Genomic DNA, 19612 nt, shown 5'->3' with positions numbered 1-19612 from the left:
TTGCATTCGTGTGTTTTAGCTGCCAATGACATGTAGTGAATTCCTGAGTGCTGTATAATTTATCTCAGAAACTGTAAAAAATGTACCTGTTAAATTAAATGTATGTTATTTGTGTGTCTGTTGTTCTGTCACCTTTGTAAAACACAGGGCCATCTCTACAGTAACAATCTAATTAACTATTGCCTGGAGAGATCAGTAGGGTGGGAGGTCTTCCAGAAGTTGTGGGGGGTTGCACAACTCAGGAGCACTGTGAAAATGGGGCTAATTGTGGGGATGCAGCAAAGAGAGTACAAGGGAAGAGAAAGGGGGAGAGAAAGAGAGACGATGAACAGGGGTTGAGGAGAGAAAGTGACTGTTGCAAGTGCGCATGGTTGTATGAGATCGATCTTTATCGACGTCCTCCTGAAGGGAATGTCAATGGCCAGGTTACAGGATAAATGCCAAACTACAGTAGAAGAGAGAAGGATTCAGCAGCAAAATATAAGGACAAAAATTTAATTTAAAATAATGACCAGCTCACTGTGCATTATCCTGCATAAAGTATTACACAGCAACTATTGAAGCAACAAATGTAATAATAGCTTTATGGCTAATAAAACATATTTCTTTAAATCAGCAATTTTGTGTCAAATTATTGTAAGCTTCAAGATTATGCACTGAGAGCGAGGGTTTGAAGGAGAGTGAAGGAGGTGGGTGTAGTCTGTGTGAGTTAGTCTTTAAAAGAGCCATAGCGGGAAAGCGCCATAAAAGGCTAGTGGGGCAGCAGTGTCAACAAACCAACCAGTTTACTGGGCTGGCCTGCTGTTTGCGTGTGCTAACATCACACAGGAACGAGATCTCTCTCCTCTCCTCTCCTCTCCTCTCCTCTCCTCTCCTCTCCTCTCCTCTCCTCTCCTCTCCTCTCCTCTCCTTCTCCTCTCCTTCTCCTCTCCTTCTCCTACCCCCCTCTCCTGTCCCCTCTATCCCGACTTTTCCTCTCCAGTCCTGCATCTCTGTCTGAATAAGTTTAGATAAAATTCATTGAAATAGAATGAAGCATACCATAATTTTCTGTACCTGTGTCTTGAGTTCTATCCCTCCCCTTGTTTTGCATCTTTGCCTGAATTATTCAGGTGAATAATGATTGGATTGTTAGTATTTCACAGGCATAATGTAAAATAGTTTTCTTTTTTCCTTTTTTCTTTCCTCAACAGTCATTTTTGCAAGGGTTACTGTAACTTTTGCAAATGTTGGCTTTCTCATTTTCAGAGCAACCATGCAGACGTTAAACCACTTACTGATAATTTAGTCGATGTGCATTCCACACCTTGGCATCTCTCTGCCTTGGCAGCATTATTATTCTCCTACAGTAAGTAGGTAAAAGTATCAATACCACAATATAGATATACTCTGTTATAAGTAAAAGGCCTGTATTCAAATTTACTTGAGGAAAAATACAAATGTATTGGCATCAAAATATACTTAGTGCACCAAAGTACTGTATTTACATTTTTCAAAAGTATTAAATAGGCCTTAATTGTTTAATGTAAAGGTTGTAATAATAATGTACATCTAGAAAGTAACTAAGAGATGTAGTGGTAGCAGTAGTATATTGAAAAATGGAAATACTCAAGTAGAGTAAAAATACCTAAAAATATCAACTATCAATCTTTTAGCTGAGGACCCCCTGGAACCCCCTCACGTACCCCTGGGGGTCCCTGGACCTCAGGTTGAGAACCAGTGGATTATATGACAGCATTAAGCACCATTGAGTCCCTCAGAGAAGTGAACTTGGTGAAGTACAAGTAGAGTAGGGCACTTATGGCCTACTTTTATCTGTGGACTTGGGATACCAAATGTAGAACTTGCACAGGACTCAAATGGCAGTGTATAGAGTTTTTGGAAAGTTTGCTTGCTTGTACTAAGGATTAGTCACACTTTGAAATGTTCAAAGATATAGAAAGTGCAGTTATTCAAATGCTGTCAATAGGAGAGCTATTTCCTCCACGGAAATGTCATTTGCTTTTAGCAATGTGTCTGCAAAAAGAAAAGAAAGTCCTGTATGAAAAGATAGGAAGACAGTAAATAAAAGAAAACAATTTGAGAGAGCTGATTATTTTCCTCTCTGCAAAATCGTCCGTGAACGTCTTGCTCGAAAAGGATGCTCATGGAATTGTTAGCAGAAGTCTTTCGGAAGCAGTGTTGAAGTGCACCAACCTGACAACAATGAACCCTGCCATTGAGCAGCACCCAAGACTCATGTCATTGTGTGTGTGTGTGTGTGTGTGTGTGTGTGTGTGTGTGTGTGTGTGTGTGTGTGTGTGTGTGTGTGTGTGTGTGTGTGTGTGTGTGTGTGTGTGTGTGTGTGTGTGTGTGTGTGTGTGTGTGTGTGTGTGTGTGTGTGTGTGTGTGTGTGTGTGTGTGTGTGTGTGTGTGTGTGTGTGTGTGTGTGTGTGTGCGTGCGTGCGTGCGTGCGTGCGTGCGTGCGTGCGTGCGTGCGTGCGTGCGTGCGTGCGTGCGTGCGTGCGTGCGTGCGTGCGTGCGTGGTGGGGTGTTAGCACTTACAAGTATATTTCTGAGCTGCGAACTTTGGTGGCATGGCATCATTAAGAGTGACCCAAGGGGAGGAGGGTGTGTGTGTATGTGTGTGTGTGTGTGGAGGGGGAGGAGGCAGAAAAACAGAGAGTGAGAAAGAAAATATAATTACAGTAGTGCTGTGGATGCGGATGTGCTTGTGTAGCAGAATAGCCCTGCCTGTAGCCCATAAGCCTAATATCCACCTTGGCCAGGGGTCATGCGGGAGACCATGGTTCGAATCCAGGTGGTTAGACTTGCATACAGTACACATAATTGTGTCTATCCGTAGAGTGGAGAATCAACTTGGGTCTCCCGTAAATTCAAAACAGGACATTGCCTGTCAACCCCCCAAGCAATAAATGAAGCAAAACTACAGAACAGTCATTCCAATCTCCCTTTTTACAAGACATTTAATTTGCTCGTCTCTACATCAGGGAACATATTCGTCAATTCAGTCTCACAGCACTCATCCACATTGATGGTACATTTTCTCAAGTAAAATTTTGAGATCCTTTAACTTTCCTTGATTATTGCCATTTTTCAATTCTTTATACTTCTACTCCACTACATCTCAGTGGCAAACATTGTACTTATTACTCCACTACAATTATGTTACTTTGGAGATTAAGATTATTATTACAAAACATACATTAACCAATTACTTCAGCTATTCAAAAAATGTTGCATCTACAAATAGCTGATCTACTGGGAGATCTGCTATTTTCTAATGATTTTTCTGCATAATTTAAATATATTTTGATGCCAATACTTTTGTACTTTTACTCAAGGTACATTTTTAATACAGGACATTTACTAAATAACTAATTATTTCTACATTGTGGTATTGCTACTTTTACTTAAAGCGGCACCATGTAACTTTTTGTAATTAATCAAATGTAATTTTGTCCAATCTATATGGTAGAGTATTTTAGGACAATATCATTTATACAATTGGGGTGGTTGTATATTGTCTCCCTGCTCTTCTATTGAGACATTTAGATTGTATCAAAGGTCATGTCTCACACAGGATCTGACACGAATTTTGACCCGATGGTCTAGATTCAATTTATCCCCTGAGCAAGCAGGCAGGCTCTATTAGCTCAATGGTAAAAAAAAATCAGCACTTGCGCAGGAAACGGGGTTCAAATCCGGGGTAGAAGAGGAAAGTTAAAGTTTTAAGTAAATACTTTTAAGTAAAAGGCATTGGAGTACTTCTTCCATCCCTGGCCATCCGTCAGTGTTTTTGTGAATAGACATCCTTGGCAGGGGGAGGAGCTCTATCGCCACGGTTTCTCCATTGAGCACTTTTGAAAGCAATTTGTCTCCAATCACAGCGGGGGCTGACCTTAAAGACACGTCCGCGGGCCGACCCCTGTTTAATCAACTGCTCACAACGGTGCACGGTGCCATTGTGACACAGTAGAAATTGGGGTTTTCATTTTCCGCCATTCATTTTTTTTGTCCCGCAAACTAGGCTTTACAAACAAGGCTTTTATTCCTTTTGGCCACGGTTGCCGGGGAAACCACGGAATAGCGTAATTGGAACTTTCCCAACTTCAGGGTTTTTGAAACCCTGAAGTTTTAGAATTTGTTTTTGTATTAACAACCAGACAAAGCAGTATGCATTGTACCGGGCTGAATCCGCACGTTCACATAACAAGCATACAATTATAAAAAGATGCAACTAAACAACTGTAAAAAAAAAAAGAACACAAAAAACACAAAGAGATTAAAAAAATCTCTGGGGTGAGTTTACAGATGTCTTGTTGTGTCCTTGCAGGACAATAGGGCATTGTGGAGCGAAATTACATTTTAGATAGGTTCACTTCATGGTGAGGTGTGCATGCTTTACATAGAGCAGTGGTTCTCAGTGGTTCTCAAACCTATACATTTCAAGGACCCGCATAACTCTTGAGAGTGTACACATGGATCCATCTGGTTCAATTTGTACACTTGAGAGTTACAGACCTGGAAGGGGCCATTTGGAACCCCCATAAGGAACCCATGAGCGTCCCTGGACCCCACTTGAGAACCACTGATTTGTAAAGCTTGGGTCGTACAGTACTTAGTTGTGAGCGGGGGTGTTGTACACCAAAAATCTACAAGCTCCTATAACGTGTCGTGCTGCACGGTGTTGTGAGCTTGTAGATCTGCTATTTTCGGAGTGCAACACTGCATGCAACAAAAGTATATCAAGCCCTTTAAGCACACTGACAAACACTTCATCGGTCAGGAATTAACATATTGGTGATTGTAGCAAAAGTACTGAGATTATGAGTGAATCATGACCAATGCCAGGATGAATTCTTGGCACCTTTCATGGCGTTACCAAATACCAGATCCATTAACCTATTAAAACAGGGAAAGCATCTGAGTCATTTTAGATTTTTGCGTTGGCTATTCAAAAATAGCAGATATACAAGCTCACTTTGTGCCGCACTGCAAGCTTGTACATCTGCTATTTTTGAACATTTTAGAAAAATCTTGAAAGTTTTAGAACCACTGATTTAGAAGGCATTTGTGAAATCGGCCTGCAGGTCTTAATGGGTTGAATCAGGTGAGCTGATGTGTACATCTAACCCCAACTGGGTTCAGCTGCAGATTAAAGAAATGACTGGAAGAAATACCCACACACTGAAAAATTAATAAATGGACCTTCTTCAAGCTTCAATGCCTTTTGTAATTAGCACCGAGCACAGAGTATCACTTCCATTATCGCTTACTGGACTGGACTGGAGACTTTTCCTCTTGATTCACAGATTCCGGTTCAGATTCAGGACAGTGGCTATGCCAGCATTAAGGACCAAAGCCATTAGTTCTGCTAAGATAAAGGTAGTTGTTATTCATACACTTTTAGATGTTTCAATATTTCCCCCATGTTACTGTGACTTTGCCTAGGTTTGCATCACATTAAGCTCACTGAGTGCAAAGAAATAGCTCTTCTGAAGTAAAGATGAGCCGTCCGGATCTACATTGTCACGGTTTTATGGTTCTGTAACGCGTATCCTGCATTTTGGATTGTTCTGCTCTCCCAGAGTGGTGATCCCCCCTTCACCCTTCTATGTTGAAGTGCTCTTCCGACGAATTCGCTGATCCAGATTTCCCACTTGATTTTTTTTCCCCCTGTTTATGATCTCAGTCTGCGAGATCGTTATTGCGTCGCCACTCGGCCGTATTTCACCGTGGGGTGGGGACTGCACGGGGCGTTTATGAGTCCCACAGTGCATGTTAAACCTCTGCTGCAGCTGTGATACAACGTGCACACAGGAAGGACGGCATAGAAAGGAACACTGAGCTGTGCTGCTTAACAAACTTAAAAAACACTCTCCATAAATCCCCTGCAGCTACGCCCCCAGGGCTGGTACTATGAATAATGACATTGCTGTATTTTCTTGCAATCTGATATAATATACTGCATATGTCACTGGCGTGACATCTTTATCTGTGATGCCTTACAGTACCGAGGCCCCCATGCAGTTTTTGCAAGAGTGGCAGGTGACCACCACTTGAACCCTATAGCGCCCATATTCTGGGCATGTCATGATAGGCGAATATTCAGCTCTACAAGCTATTTTCGGCAAAGAGGTTTTCTGTAATGGGAAAAAAGGAGGGGGCCAAGGACCTGCGGGGTCAACAAAGTATATACTGCAGGGTTTATGTTTTACTCTACTATACGACTGTATACTATACCATACTATACTATTCTGAATCAAAAGGTAGATAACTTGCTAATGGAGCTAAGGGTATATAGAATCCCCATTATGAGTATGTGATGCTGTGTGACAACTAAACAGATGACGTTGTCTCGTGAAAACACTGTTCATCCGTATACCGTAGCTGTGTTTGTGTAGTTTTTTCAAGCTCGCAGGCATTTATTGTTAAATCCCCCTGTGCTTACAGGGAATAAGCCGGCTATGAGGACAAAAGTCTCCACGTTTCCTTTGTCGATCGCTGCCTCTGTATTCACACTGGGATTTTGGATTATGATTGCTTGTGCTTTATGTGGTTTACGTGTTCTAAAGTAGTATATCATATCCTTCAGATATCTACGGAGTGATATTTCTGTGTTTTTGTAATGACACCTTGTTCAGATATCAAGCAATTTCCTGCTGTGGCAATAAAGCATTGAACATTGACTGTGAATGTCGCTCTCATTCCCAGGCAACAGAATGGACCCCTAGTGACTTCACCAAGAGCTTGTGTCAGGCCAAAGGGAAAACTGAGGTACGTTATTTTGGTGCAGGCATGTGTGTAACATGTGTGTAATGATAATGAGTTGGTAAGACCCTCCCTCCCTTACTTTCCTTTTCATTTTAAGCCCTTAGCACAAACATGCAGCTCACCCCACACGCACGCACGCACGCACGCACACACACGCACACACACACGCACACACACTTAAGATTCACTACTGTATGTGCCTGAGTCCAAGTCCCGGTAAGGGATATTGGGGTATCTTATGTCATGGGTAGTGAGTAATGGCGTATGTGTGCTGACTTCCTTCTTCACGCCCACAGGAAGACTGTCAGAACTACATACGCGTCCTGTTGATCAATGGCAAGAAACTGTTCACCTGCGGGACCAATGCCTTCACCCCGGTCTGCACCACGAGACAGGTTTGTTGCAGTGCACTGTCTGTTGGGGTTGGGCAATATATTGATATTACATCGATATCATGATGTGAGACTTGATATCGATATTTTGGATTTCGTAATGTTGTGATATGGCATAAGTGTTATCTTGTCCTGTTGTTAAAGGGACATCAAACGCTAGGCTAATTTAGTAGTTTTCCACTTCAGGTTAAAAACTACAGCAGGGTAAAACACAGGGTTGGGGAATAGGTTTCATAGCTTTGCTCAAGTACGTTTTTGTGTGGGAGCCTGCACCTTTTCCCCGTTATGTGACTTTCACTCTTGCCACCAAAGCAGCTCTCAATTCCATTGGTCAGAAGTGAAGTAACACTCGCATCACCCTTTTATTCTCTTTTCTTTTCCTGAAGTGAATTCAATACATGAACACATGATGAATGACTTCGGAAATCAAGTGTTTGTCAAATCACCGGGAAGTGGGCGTAGAATACAAAAGACGCCCCCACACTCCCCCACCCTTCCTCCGCACAGTTGAATGGACAGGTTTGAATAGACAGATGAATTGGAGGTGTGGCCAGTCTCTAAAAAAAGTAGTAGATGGGGGCCCCTATTCAGGACCATACAGCTAAACCCACTATTTGAGGATTTAGGAGTGCGCAAGGGGCGTTCCCGTGCAAAGGTTGCTATTTTGGGACACCTGCCTTACCCGTAAAACACCGACACTACCTGTTACATTATGCATAGGTGTGGTTTGGGCGTTACAATAATAAAACCAATCACCGTGCCAGATGCCATTGCCTTTAAAAGAAGACTTCGCAAGCCATTATCCCAATGCAATCTTACGCTCTCCTCTCTCCCTCTTTGCAGTGTTACCAGGTCTACTTATTATAAGCCACATTGGGCTTGTTTGTCTGTAAAGTTGCTTGTAAATAATGGTAGTTGCGGTTGTGAGCTTGTAGATTGGCTGTTTTCAAATAGCCAACATATATAAATATGCACATTGTTTAATGGGCGACATATATAGGTTTGAAGTGCCTATGTGACCTATTATAGTCACTTCTTTTGGGCTTGTTTTCATAGACCTGGTTGCTTATTCCTCTCGCAAATTCTGGCAACACTGCTCCTCTCGCTGCAGCACTGAGGGGCTTTAACATAGGACACATATGCCCGTCGTTTACTTTATAGGCTCTAGCCTTTGATTGCCTTTCAATAAAACCACATTTGATAGACATACGTATCACCTACATGTTACTGATTAGAGCGATTTTTTTTTTTTTGTAAGCAGTTCATTATTTCCATTTATTTAGTGTGTAATTGGGTAAGTGTGTAATTTGGAGAGCATTGCGCGACACACAAATTGTCTTCTTTGAATAGACTATCATCTTATATAAACACAATTGACCCAAGGAATTGACACTCTCCCTTCTGCTGATTATAGGAAAATTAGAATCACAGAGATTTGTTGAGAAATAGGAGAGAGGGAGACCTCAAATGTTGTGCCGTTGTGTGCGCCGTGGCCGACTCCAGACATCCATTGCAGGTGCGCACTCTACCAAACCAATTTGGCTTAGAGAGTGGTTTTAGATTCTGCTATGCGCTGTCCCAAACGTGTGTGGTTAAAATAGCAATTTTGGGGATAATGCAACAACACGCCTACGGCCACACCTCCAGTCGCAAATAGTGGAGTCGGCATAATGAATAGCGGGCATAGCGGCCGCAAAATAGCGTTTAGGGACAGTGCCAGCTCCCTTACCCGTAATTCACGGGTAGTGAACAGTAATTCACGGGTAGTGGGCAGCGGGTGCGGGTATAGCAGTGCCAATTATAGGGCCCGTAGTGTTTCACTAGAGCAGGGGTCTTCAACCTTTTCAGGCCAGGGACCCCCAAACTGATGGGGAGATGGAGCAGGGACCCCCTACCTCGTAGGGTAGGGGGGGCTACCACATATATTGTATATTTATGTATACAATTGTGTTTTATATTGCTTGCTCCTATACGCACCTGCCCCAGTAGGTGTGCAAAATAAAAATTCTCTACAAAATATGTATAAACATACCATGTTATTGTGCATTGTGCCTCCATTTATCTGTTTGCTATGGATTCATGTTATGTTTAAAGACAATTTGACATTTTGGGGAAAAAAAAGAAAAAATATTGTTTAATCAAACTCAAATTTCGCGGACCCCCTGCAGTACCTCCGCGGACCCCCTAGGGGTCGCGGACCCCCTGTTGAAGACCTCTGCACTAGAGGCCTGACAAACTAGCTAGAAAAACAACAATGGTGCAAAAGTAAGAGTCAAGCTTCCTTTGGAAGCTGTGAGGCTCTGTGAAGATTTTATTTCATGGATTGTTTTATTCTCATGTTTCATAGAAGGAAAAAAAATACCTCTAAAGAGTACATTTTCTCAGAGAGTGCAATTTTCTTTAACACTTAAGGATAGTTTAATTTGTTTTAGGATAGCAAAAACAGTAGCATTATCTTTCTGCAGGGCCTTCTTAATAGAGGAGGGAATAATGCCCCGGCCATGAGTGGGCAGGTGGAAAATGTAGAGAACACCTCATTAATGCAATGCCTCTTCTCACTCTCTCTCTCTCTCTCTCTCTCTCACTCTCGCTCTCTCTGCCTCGTGCTCTCTTTTTCTCGAGAGCCCGCTCTGGCGATAAGACGTAAATGGAGGGAAACGATTGCCTGTGTGAAACTCACAGACTGAACATTGGGTAGTCTCTAAGTGCCTCGGTCTCTCAAGGTTTCCTCTCAGCTAAAGGAAGTATCGTTTTGTACGAAGGAACACAAATAGGACCATTATCTGATCGAAGATGCCATCCAAAACCTGCTCATTTGAGGCCTTTCATTTCTTGCTTTCTTTCTTTCTTTTCCTTAGTTATTATTTGTCATTATTATCTCCATCCCTCCCTTATTCAACTGCTATTGATCTGCATTCTCTCTCCCTCCCTCTCTCTCTCTCATAGATTGGTAACATTAGCCGGGTATTAGACACGGAGAACGGCCTGGCCCGGTGCCCGTTCGATCCGCGCCATAATTCTACCGCCATGATGACAGAGAAAGGCGAGCTGTACGCATCCACGGTCACCGACTTTTCCAGTCGTGACCCCATCATCTACCGAAGCCTGGGGAACATGCCACCACTGCGCACGGTCCAATATAACTCCAAATGGCTCTACGGTAAATGACTTTCAATGCCCCGCTAGCGGCCCCTGCTGCTCCTTGCACCTAGCCAGACCAAAGTGGTTTGAACCGACCGACATTGCTGTCCTTAGCGCCCCAAAAAGCGAAGTTACAAAGCTACAAAACTTTATTTAAAGTGCCTTGCTAGAGGCAAAAAACACGCTCCAGGCCATGGAGGGCAGTCAAATGGTTAGAGTTCATCCTCCGGGGGCATGAATGCACAGGTTTCATGGCAATCCACCCTTTGAACATATTTTGTGCAAGTGGACATTGTGATGTAAGGGTGGCACTAGAGGAAAGGTTATAAGGTCACCAAAATCAGTCGGGTTTATATTCTGGGGAGCATGAATGTGCTCAACAAATTCCATGGCAATTCAGCCAGTAGTTTTTACATAATTGTTGGCATTGGTATTGGGTGTCCAGGTGGTGCTGGGGTAAAGAACTCGCTGAGCACCTGCAGAGACAGGGGTTCCATTCCCGCTGCGGTGCCCCCGGCTTGGCTGGGCACGCCAACAAACACAATTGGTGGTGGTGTTCTGGGGTGGGAAGCTGGCAGCGGGTTGTGTCCTTGTTGCTGCACTAGCTTCTCCTACTGTGGGAGGTCTGGTCTGGGTCTGGGAGACTGTTCAGCAGGGGTGCGGAACTGGGAGGGAGAGTTTGTTCCTCACGCATCAAGCGCTCCTGAGGAAACTCCTCACTTCACTGTCAAGTGAAAAGAAGCAGCTGGTGACTCCATGTGTATCAGAGTTGGCATGTGGTCGTCTACACTTTCCACTGACCAATAGTGGCGGTTAGCAGCAACAAGGACCATGCAAGATAAGATAAGATAAACCTTTATTGATCCAGGGAAATTCAAGGGGGCATAGCAGTGACAACAGCAAGGTTGAAACACAGAAAAGGCACAGGTAGAAATGTCAAAACAAGACAAAGTAAATAAGACTCTGCACTAATACCTGCAATTGGCCTTCAAAGGGAAATGGCAGAATGACTAAATTGCTCATGTATTACATAATATTACTTACTAACAGTAAGTGGAAATATATTACATATCGTCGCTGTCGGGCCGAAACCTTGTATGTCCAAAATCGTTACTTTTCAGGAGTAACGACAGGAAATTATCTGTGTTCCAGTGGATCCAATGTAGTTGTTTTTAGTCACAAGTAGAGCTTAATTTGTAAATGATTTGGTGCTGGAGCTCATGAATCCTTAAAAAATAGCAGCTCTACAAGCTCAGAACGCGTTGCAATGCGACATGTTGCTGATCGCTACTTTTGTGTGACACTGTCATACAACAAAGTATAGTGTAGGGCTTAAAGTGGTTAAAGGATGACCAATAGCATTAAAGGTAGTAAGTGATATGTTCATATAGTAATCATTGCTGTAGATTGTTCAATAAAAGTGATTTCCCCGTCTGTCCAACTCTTTAAACAGAAAATACATTTTCAGGATGGTTGCCAATTTCATCACATCAGGAGAGAGTACCTTAGTACCTTATCAGCTTCAATATTATAGTGTTCCAGTTTCAATTTTGTCTGCTCATTTCTCTGGGTCATCACCTCCAATTTCTCTTGTTTATCTTGTATCCTGTATGAGTTCTCTCCCTGATTGATCGTGATCAGAATATAGAGCTATTTAACAAAAGAAAAGTACTTACTGCACCATTAATTTATGAAAAAAGTACAAGTACATTACCATATTAACAAAGCTGTTAAAATCGACTGGTTTGCCTTATCTCAATATTTAGTGATGTGGTTGAAAGCTCCCCTAATACTCCGGATGTAATCATGTTTAATGAAACCACAAAGACCGTTTTCTATTTTAGAAATTGGATGTTCCTTAGACATGTACATGGATACTTGCTTCAGCTGTAAAATACTAAAATACCATGCCATCTCTGCATGTGGGTACAACAATTGTAAAACAGTTGCTCTGATATTTGGCAGCTTAGGGCATGTCCATAAGATATGTGTGCGAGGACTACAAATTGTTGGACTGGCTATAAAAGAAGGGCAATTCATGAAATATTGGCAATTCATGAAATATGAATTCATGACAATTCATGAAATATTGTTCTGTGTCTGCCATTATTGGCAGTCACTTTATATGGACAAGACGCTGTCACCTATAATCCACAGACGCGCTGCCTGTAGCTGCCTGTAAGCGGCCATTGCTGCGGTGTCGCGTCCGCGGAGCGTTGACACCGCAGCAATGGCTGCGCCCAGGGCAGCGCTCCGTGGATTCGTGTATACCCATAACTGTATGGTAGTCTGCTTGCCATGTGTGTAGCGTATATTGACAACTGTGATCATGATCTTGCATTGCATTATTTTTTTACTCTGGTATATTTGGATTTTGACACGATCTATGTCTTAAACTGACAATCCAAATAAAGAAATTAAAATATACAGTATACACATGCATATTACTACACACAAACGCACCTGATAACTCGTGTCCACTCCTGTGGACGTCCGTTCCCCCACAGAGCCTCACTTCGTGTCCATGTACGACGTGGGCCTGTTCGCCTACATCTTCCTGCGGGAGAACGCCGTGGAGCACGACTGTGGCAAGACGGTGTTCTCGCGCGTGGCGCGCCTCTGCAAGAACGACGTGGGCGGCCACTTCCTGCTGGAGCACAGCTGGACCACCTTCATGAAGGCGCGTCTCAACTGCTCGCGCTCCGGCGAGATCCCCTTCTACTACAACGAGCTGCAGAGCACCTTCTACCTGCCGGAGCAGGACCTCATCTACGGCGTGTTCACCACCAATGTGTGAGTCTCTGTCTGTCTATCTCTCTCTCTCTCTCTCTCTCTCTCTCTCTCTCTCTCTCTCTCTCTCTCTCTCTCTCTCTCTCTCTCTCTTAGGGGTGCTCCAATTCAAATATTGCGGTGCGATCCTGATCCCAGATTTGCCCCCTCAAGATTATCTCCCTCTCTCCTTTCGCTTTCACTGTTCTTTCTGTCTGCCTTTTATTCCTTCTTTTGTTTGTTCCTGGGCCTTCATTCATTTGTTTCGTTCTTTGCTTCGTGAATTTGTGTTTGTTGGTTTGTTTCTTTCTTTGTTTGCTTGTGTTTCTTTCCCTATGTTTCTCTCTCTATCCCTTTCTCTCTTTCCCTTTCTCTCTCACTTACTCTCCCCCTTTCCCTCTTTCTGCATTTCTTCTCCCTTTTCTCTCTTTCCACCTTCCCCCACTGTCTTTCTTTCCCTCTCTCGTTACCCCTGCTCTCTCTCTCTCTCTCTCTCTCTCTCTCTCTCTCTCTCTCTCTCTCTCTCTCTCTCTCTCTCTCTCTCTCTCTCTCTCGTTCTTTCTGAATACTGCTGACTATAGGGAAGTTTGTAGCCTCTAAATGAAACAAAAGGAGACGTTTTTTTGCCTCTTAAGAACAAGATTGTAATTTTATTCGGACCAGTCTACAGTCTCCAACCATATCAATTTGCTGCCAAGACACAAGATAAATGTAAGTGAAGTGCACCCAGATTCCCTTTAAAAGTTTGGTAACAGCTCGTCCTGCATAAACCAAACAAACCAAGTCATGCATAAGCAGCAAAGCTAGTGCACCGATGACGCATCATTTACCTTCATTACCGCAAAATAGACTCTCTCTCTCTCTCTCTCTCTCTCTCTCTCTCTCTCTAGTCGACAGAGACTCTCCCCAGCACATTTCCAGCCTTTATTTTCATTTTTTTTTTCGGTTTCTCTTTATTTACTCACTGACCTGACGGTAGCCCTGGGGAGCCCGAAGGTTTTATTTTACCACTGCTGAGGAAACGCATTACAAAAGGGGAGAGCGTGAGCTTGCTGAGCAATGAGCTCAAGTCATTTCAAGCTGCCTGTTCCTGAATGCTGCCAAAACCCCCACGACCCCCACCACCATCACCACCACACACACACACACACACACAGAGCTTGGCAGAGTGGAAAGGGGTCAGTGTTGCCAGATTTTGCGAGCCCAAAAGAAGCGACGAGGCTACATGAGCACTTATGTACATCGGCTATCTGAAAATAGACGATCTACAAGCTCACAACACTTTGCAATGCGACGCGTTGTCCATTACATGTCCATTACATTGTCCATTACATGAGCCTATTTCAGAACCATTTGTTTAAATAGTAATAATAATAATACAAAATTGGAAGTAAGCCTAAATAAGCAGGTACACTTAAGAAACAAGCCCAAAAAAATCGCAACCCGCAACTACCAATATTTACAAGCAACTTGTTGCTTAATAATAATAATAAGCAAATATGGCAACAGTGAAATGGGTCTGTTGGAGAGAGAGAAGGGAGTCCGGTCTGAAGGCAGAGGGTTGGTGCGGATCATGAGAGATGCTTTACTGTAGTGACCAATGACCATTAGGCCTGATTGACACTTAGCTGTGCGCCGGTGTCGCGCAGCGAAAATAGGCGATTTACAAGCTCACAGCGTGTCGCATCGTGACGTGCTGTGAGCTTGTAAATCGGCTATTTTGGATGAACGACGCTGGCACACAACCAAGTATAAATCAGGCATTAGTCCAACTGGAACTCTAGTAATCAGGCATTCCGGTGTGTGTGTGTGTGTGTGTGCCCTGTAGCTCTCATTTTAGTATCAATATGCCAGCAAGTCCACTCCTATGGGGCAGAGCAGAGCCCTGGACCTCACACCAACTATGCTGCTGCCGCAGGCTGTTAGTCGCTGTTTACACTTCGTTTGGTCTGTTCTCTGTCTCCTAAAGAAATCGAGCCTCTCTCTTGGGTAGTGCTCACTGCTCACAAACAGCAGAAAGATAGAGATGGTACGAGACATGCAATCTGAAGCGAGTTTGAACCCAAGGTTTGACCCCAGGAAGCTGTGATTGAAATGGTACAAAGACTTAACTGGTGAAGCCACTGGGAGGGCGTCTGTTTCTATTTCTATCTGTATGAAATCCACTCGAGGCAGGTTCGGTTCAATCCATAGGGCTTTTTTCCCTGTCATACTGTGTGTTGCTAAAATACTTGTTGAAAAAAGAGTTTAAAAGCTTTGCTGCATTGCTTCCTGGCAATGGCTAGAGGCTTTTGTTAATTTACAAGTGGACCTTAATGGTATTACTCGAGGAAAGGCCATGGGGTCACCAAAATGATTAGGGTTCATCCTGCAACCTGCCTAATAAATTATGAAGTATCTTGTGTGCAAAAAATAAATGTAGTTCTTTTTAATACTTTACATGCGCTTATACCTCTCGCCAAATGCCTGAAGGAGTTTTGTGCACTTACCGGCATATTCAGATGAGAGTATGAAAATGCTGTCCTCTCCAACTCCTTTCCAGTTGCACTTGCCACCGTTTTAATTTCACTCCAAATTATTTAACCTTTGAGAGCATAGAATTGACAAGCTGACTGGGACTTTGAAGCATGATAATGCTAATAACTTGGTGATGTGCTGTACATCATGAACACCAATTAACACATCAACTTGTTATCACTGACTGCCACGTAGGGCTGGGCAATTAACTGAAAATATATCAAAACCAAATCAACAAATTGACACAAGAGAATTCTAATAGATTTTTTATCATCGACTTAAGCAATTAGTCTGATTAACCCTGTATTATACTTTGTTGTACAATGGTGGTGTACAAAAATGCATGTATCGTGACGCGTTGTGAGCTTGTAGATCAGCTGTTTTCACTAATCGAGGCAAAAGTTTGAAATAATCATGATGTTGATTTGAAGTCATATCGCTGAGCCCTACTGTACTTCCACGGCAGACTCTGTCCTCCTCTCCATGAATTGTTTTACTTCTTCCCTCAGTTTGTAAAACTGTGTGAGCATATTTTGCGGGATTCAGCCATTGCACGTCGCAAATGTAAACCATGTCTCCGTACTCCAACTGAAGCTCACTCAGTATCTCCTTGAACTGTAAAACGCTCTGCTTTTGATTATAATGTACTTTATGAACATTACATTGTTGAGCTTCAGTGATATGCACACAGAATCTCTGATGTTTGATACTGTACAGTGGTTGATGATTCAATCAAAACTGAGACGACTCATTTATTTTTTGACCAATGCAGTTAATCCCTTATGCGGGCCAACCATGTCTGGGGCTCCATCTGTGGCAACGGCAATTAACTTTTCAACTGGTAAATGATGCATTTATATCGCCTTCATCCAAATTACTTTACGGTGTGCAAGCTTGTGAGCTTGTACTGTAGATTGGCTATTTTCACTACTGTTGACATTTTTTTAAATGTATAGAAACCTTTCGCCTATATTGATATGCCCAAAACAGGGTTCATGTCCTGTTCAATTATTAATTTATTAAAATAATATATTGATTATTGATAATGTTTTAGTTCAATTAACTGTTGCACCTCTACACCACGGTACTAAAGGGTCAAAATATCCGCTCACACGAGTATGCCTGGCATGATGATGCTTTTGCCTGGCTTTAATTACTGCTGCCATGATGACTCGAAAGTCTGGGCGTGGGGCTCCTTTTAAATGCACTTAAGTTGCCACCAACTCTCTGAAGACGCTAATAACTTTCACTCTTAACTGTTCATTTGCATAGAAAGGGGTTGATATGGCCCCAAATGTATGCATAATTACCCAATTTAAATACATGGAAATATCACCGGAGCACCTAGACACTATTTGCTTGGCAGCACAGTTAGGGTTTGCATTTCACACTTTGCTGGTGCTTTGGGAATTATAGTCTTATTTGCGTGGGTTCAGCTGCCGCAGAAGGCTTTTGTGAATTCGCCCCTGAGACTTAAAACTTGCTTGGCATAGCTATTTAACTTTGTAAAAACCACAGTGCTGTTTATTTTCACAAGAATTACCGAACTACAGTACAGGCCAAAGGAAACATTAAGCAGGACTTTAATGTGCCTGAAAAAGTCTGCCATTTTGTTGTTGTATTTCAGGGATTTTAACCGCGCAGTGAGGTTTAGCTAAAGTTGCCTCAATTATTCAGGTAGGTTCGGTAACATGTCAACCGTCCCTATTTTGGGCATGTCATCATTATAGGTGAAAGAGTTAGCATCGCGACATCGTGAGCTTGTAGATCGTCTATTTTTGCTATTGTTGAAATAGTGATTATTGACTAGAGAGGGTCTATATGACATGTGGCCGAAGTTGTGAATAGACAATGACATGTATTGGTGGTCTTTTAACAGTGACTATTGCTGTATGAGAAAAGATGCTGAAATAATAACACGCGCGCACGCACGCACGCACGCACGCACGCACGCACGCACGCACGCACGCACGCACGCACGCACGCACGCACGCACGCACGCACGCACGCACACTCACGCACACGCACACGCACACACACACACACACACACACACACACACACACACAGTGTAGTATATTCTCTCTCCTTCCACTATCTGCAGTACATTTTATTATCCTTATTAGGAGTCTCGACCTGCCTGCAGTCCATCTGCAGAATGTGACCAAGAGGGCAGCATGATTTTGATTATCCTTTTAATGGGATATTTTTAAGGCTTCTTTAAACTTTATTGGATTCTACAGTGGAGATGGACAGGGAGGGGAGGGGGGATATGGGGGGTGGGGGGGGGGGCACAGCTTCACAGCCTGATTTGCTCCAAGGATTTTGCCATGATGTGCCCAATGAGCTAACACAGTGGTTTTCAAAGAGGGGACCGGGGACCCCCACGGGTCCTTGAAGGTCTTCAAGGGGGTCCCCAGCTAAATGACTGATAGTTAGAAACCAAATGGACCCTTATTGGTAACTTTATATGGTTGTCTGTGGTCTAATGCATACCAAACTGGGGGTCCTTGAAAATAAAAAGTTTGAGAGTCACTGAGCTAGCATAATACAGTTGAGTCACCTGACACAACGAGAACACCTGGATAAGTGACAATCGTGTCTGTCTCTCTCTCTCTCTCTCTCTCTCTCTCTCTCTCTCTCTCTCATCTGTCTCTCTCTCTCTCTCTGCCTCTCTCCCTCTCTCTCTTTCTCTCTCTCAATTCAATTCAAAGGGGCTTTATTGGCATGAGAACATACGTTCACAGTGCCAAAGCAAAAGTGGAACAAAACAAACAAGACAATGTGTGTACAATTAAATGGGAATAAATAAATGTGTAAACTGTAAACAGAGCTGTGCTACATTGCAACTTAGAAAACGATCTTAGAATTGTGCATTTTCTGTCAGAAACAGTTATACATCCACATAGGAAAGGTTAGTTTGGGATAAACTTTTGAAACAAGTGACAGCTGTATTTCAATGTTTTGCATTCACTTGGTATAAGATCTTTGGGACAAATGGCAGCAAATTATTCAAATGTGTCTCTGTCTCTCTCTCTCCCATCAGTAACAGTATCTCGGCCTCTGCTGTGTGTGCTTTCAACTTGAGTGCCATCACCCAGGCGTTCAACGGCCCTTTCCTCCACCAGGAGAATCCACGCACCACATGGCAGTCCACCCCCAACCCCATCCCCAACTTCCAGGTAACCTTGACCAGAGAAACATCATGCATTGAGAATCTCTACAATATTTGTCACATACTGTACGGCAGGGGTTCTCAACTGATTTTGACCCAGGGACCACCATCCTGACTAAGAGCAACCTGGGGACCACCACTATTGTATCGGGTGGGTCCTTCATAGACCCACCCGACACAATAGTGGTGGGGGGTTCATGCACCACTGGGAGCATTTTGCAAGTTACAGTGTGTGAACCTCTATTATTTTTTATATTAACGGGACGGGACCCGCGGGGGGGGGACGCGCGACAGGACGTGCAATAACCCCACGTTTGCAACTACTTTCGCCTGCGCACTTCACCGGGTATGGTCTAGTGTGATAATAATAGTGTGTGGGACTATTCTTTCACTATTGTGTCTCACTTTCGAGAGATTTGTTTACTTCCCAGTCCTGCCATCCGCCTAAAACTCCAAAGATAAGAAGACATTAGATAATGTGAGGTGAGATAAAATAAAACTTCCCATGGGGCAGAGAAAAGTTGTTTAAAAATCACCAAAATAGTCGAATAGATAATTCTACTCAAAAATGGGGGAAAACAGTTGGGTTCAGGGACCCCCAGGGGTCGTTGAGTGGGTTCCAGGTGGTCCCCAGGAAAATACGTTTTTCAGCTATAAAAAAAATGTTGACTACCGTAATCTTGACAAATGTTCTCTTATGGGGGTCCCTGTCACACAATTGTTTTCATCAGAATTGCCAAATTCATATACATTTTTGATAGATGGCTAGATAGATGCTTTATTTGTCCTTGCGGAAATTGTTTTTGCACAAAGCAGCCATCAGGACACAAAAAATCACAAC

General features: G+C 43.1%; 1 protein-coding gene across 3 annotated transcripts in view; it reads left to right on the top strand.

Moving 5' to 3' along the window:
- The window catches only part of LOC308080143 (semaphorin-5B-like), a 102932-nt gene that overhangs the window by 40646 nt on the left and 42674 nt on the right, over positions 1–19612 (top strand). For all 3 annotated transcript variants that reach the window (XR_013932675.1, XM_080421912.1, XM_080421913.1), the window contains exons 5-9: positions 6718–6780; positions 7074–7172; positions 10116–10329; positions 12818–13103; positions 18643–18778. Coding sequence is in view for 2 of the 3 variants with exons in the window: in XM_080421912.1 (XP_080278038.1) it covers positions 6718–6780; positions 7074–7172; positions 10116–10329; positions 12818–13103; positions 18643–18778 (798 nt within the window). In the remaining variant the exon portion in view is untranslated. The remainder of the gene's footprint in view (positions 1–6717; positions 6781–7073; positions 7173–10115; positions 10330–12817; positions 13104–18642; positions 18779–19612) is intronic.

The sequence above is a fragment of the Gymnoscopelus braueri genome, assembly GCF_963280865.1.
Source record: "Gymnoscopelus braueri genome assembly, chromosome: 24".
In the NCBI taxonomy this organism is placed as follows: domain Eukaryota; kingdom Metazoa; phylum Chordata; class Actinopteri; order Myctophiformes; family Myctophidae; genus Gymnoscopelus; species Gymnoscopelus braueri.
The sequence above is the reverse complement of the archived record's forward strand: the minus strand, read 5'-3'. Positions and strand labels throughout refer to the sequence as shown.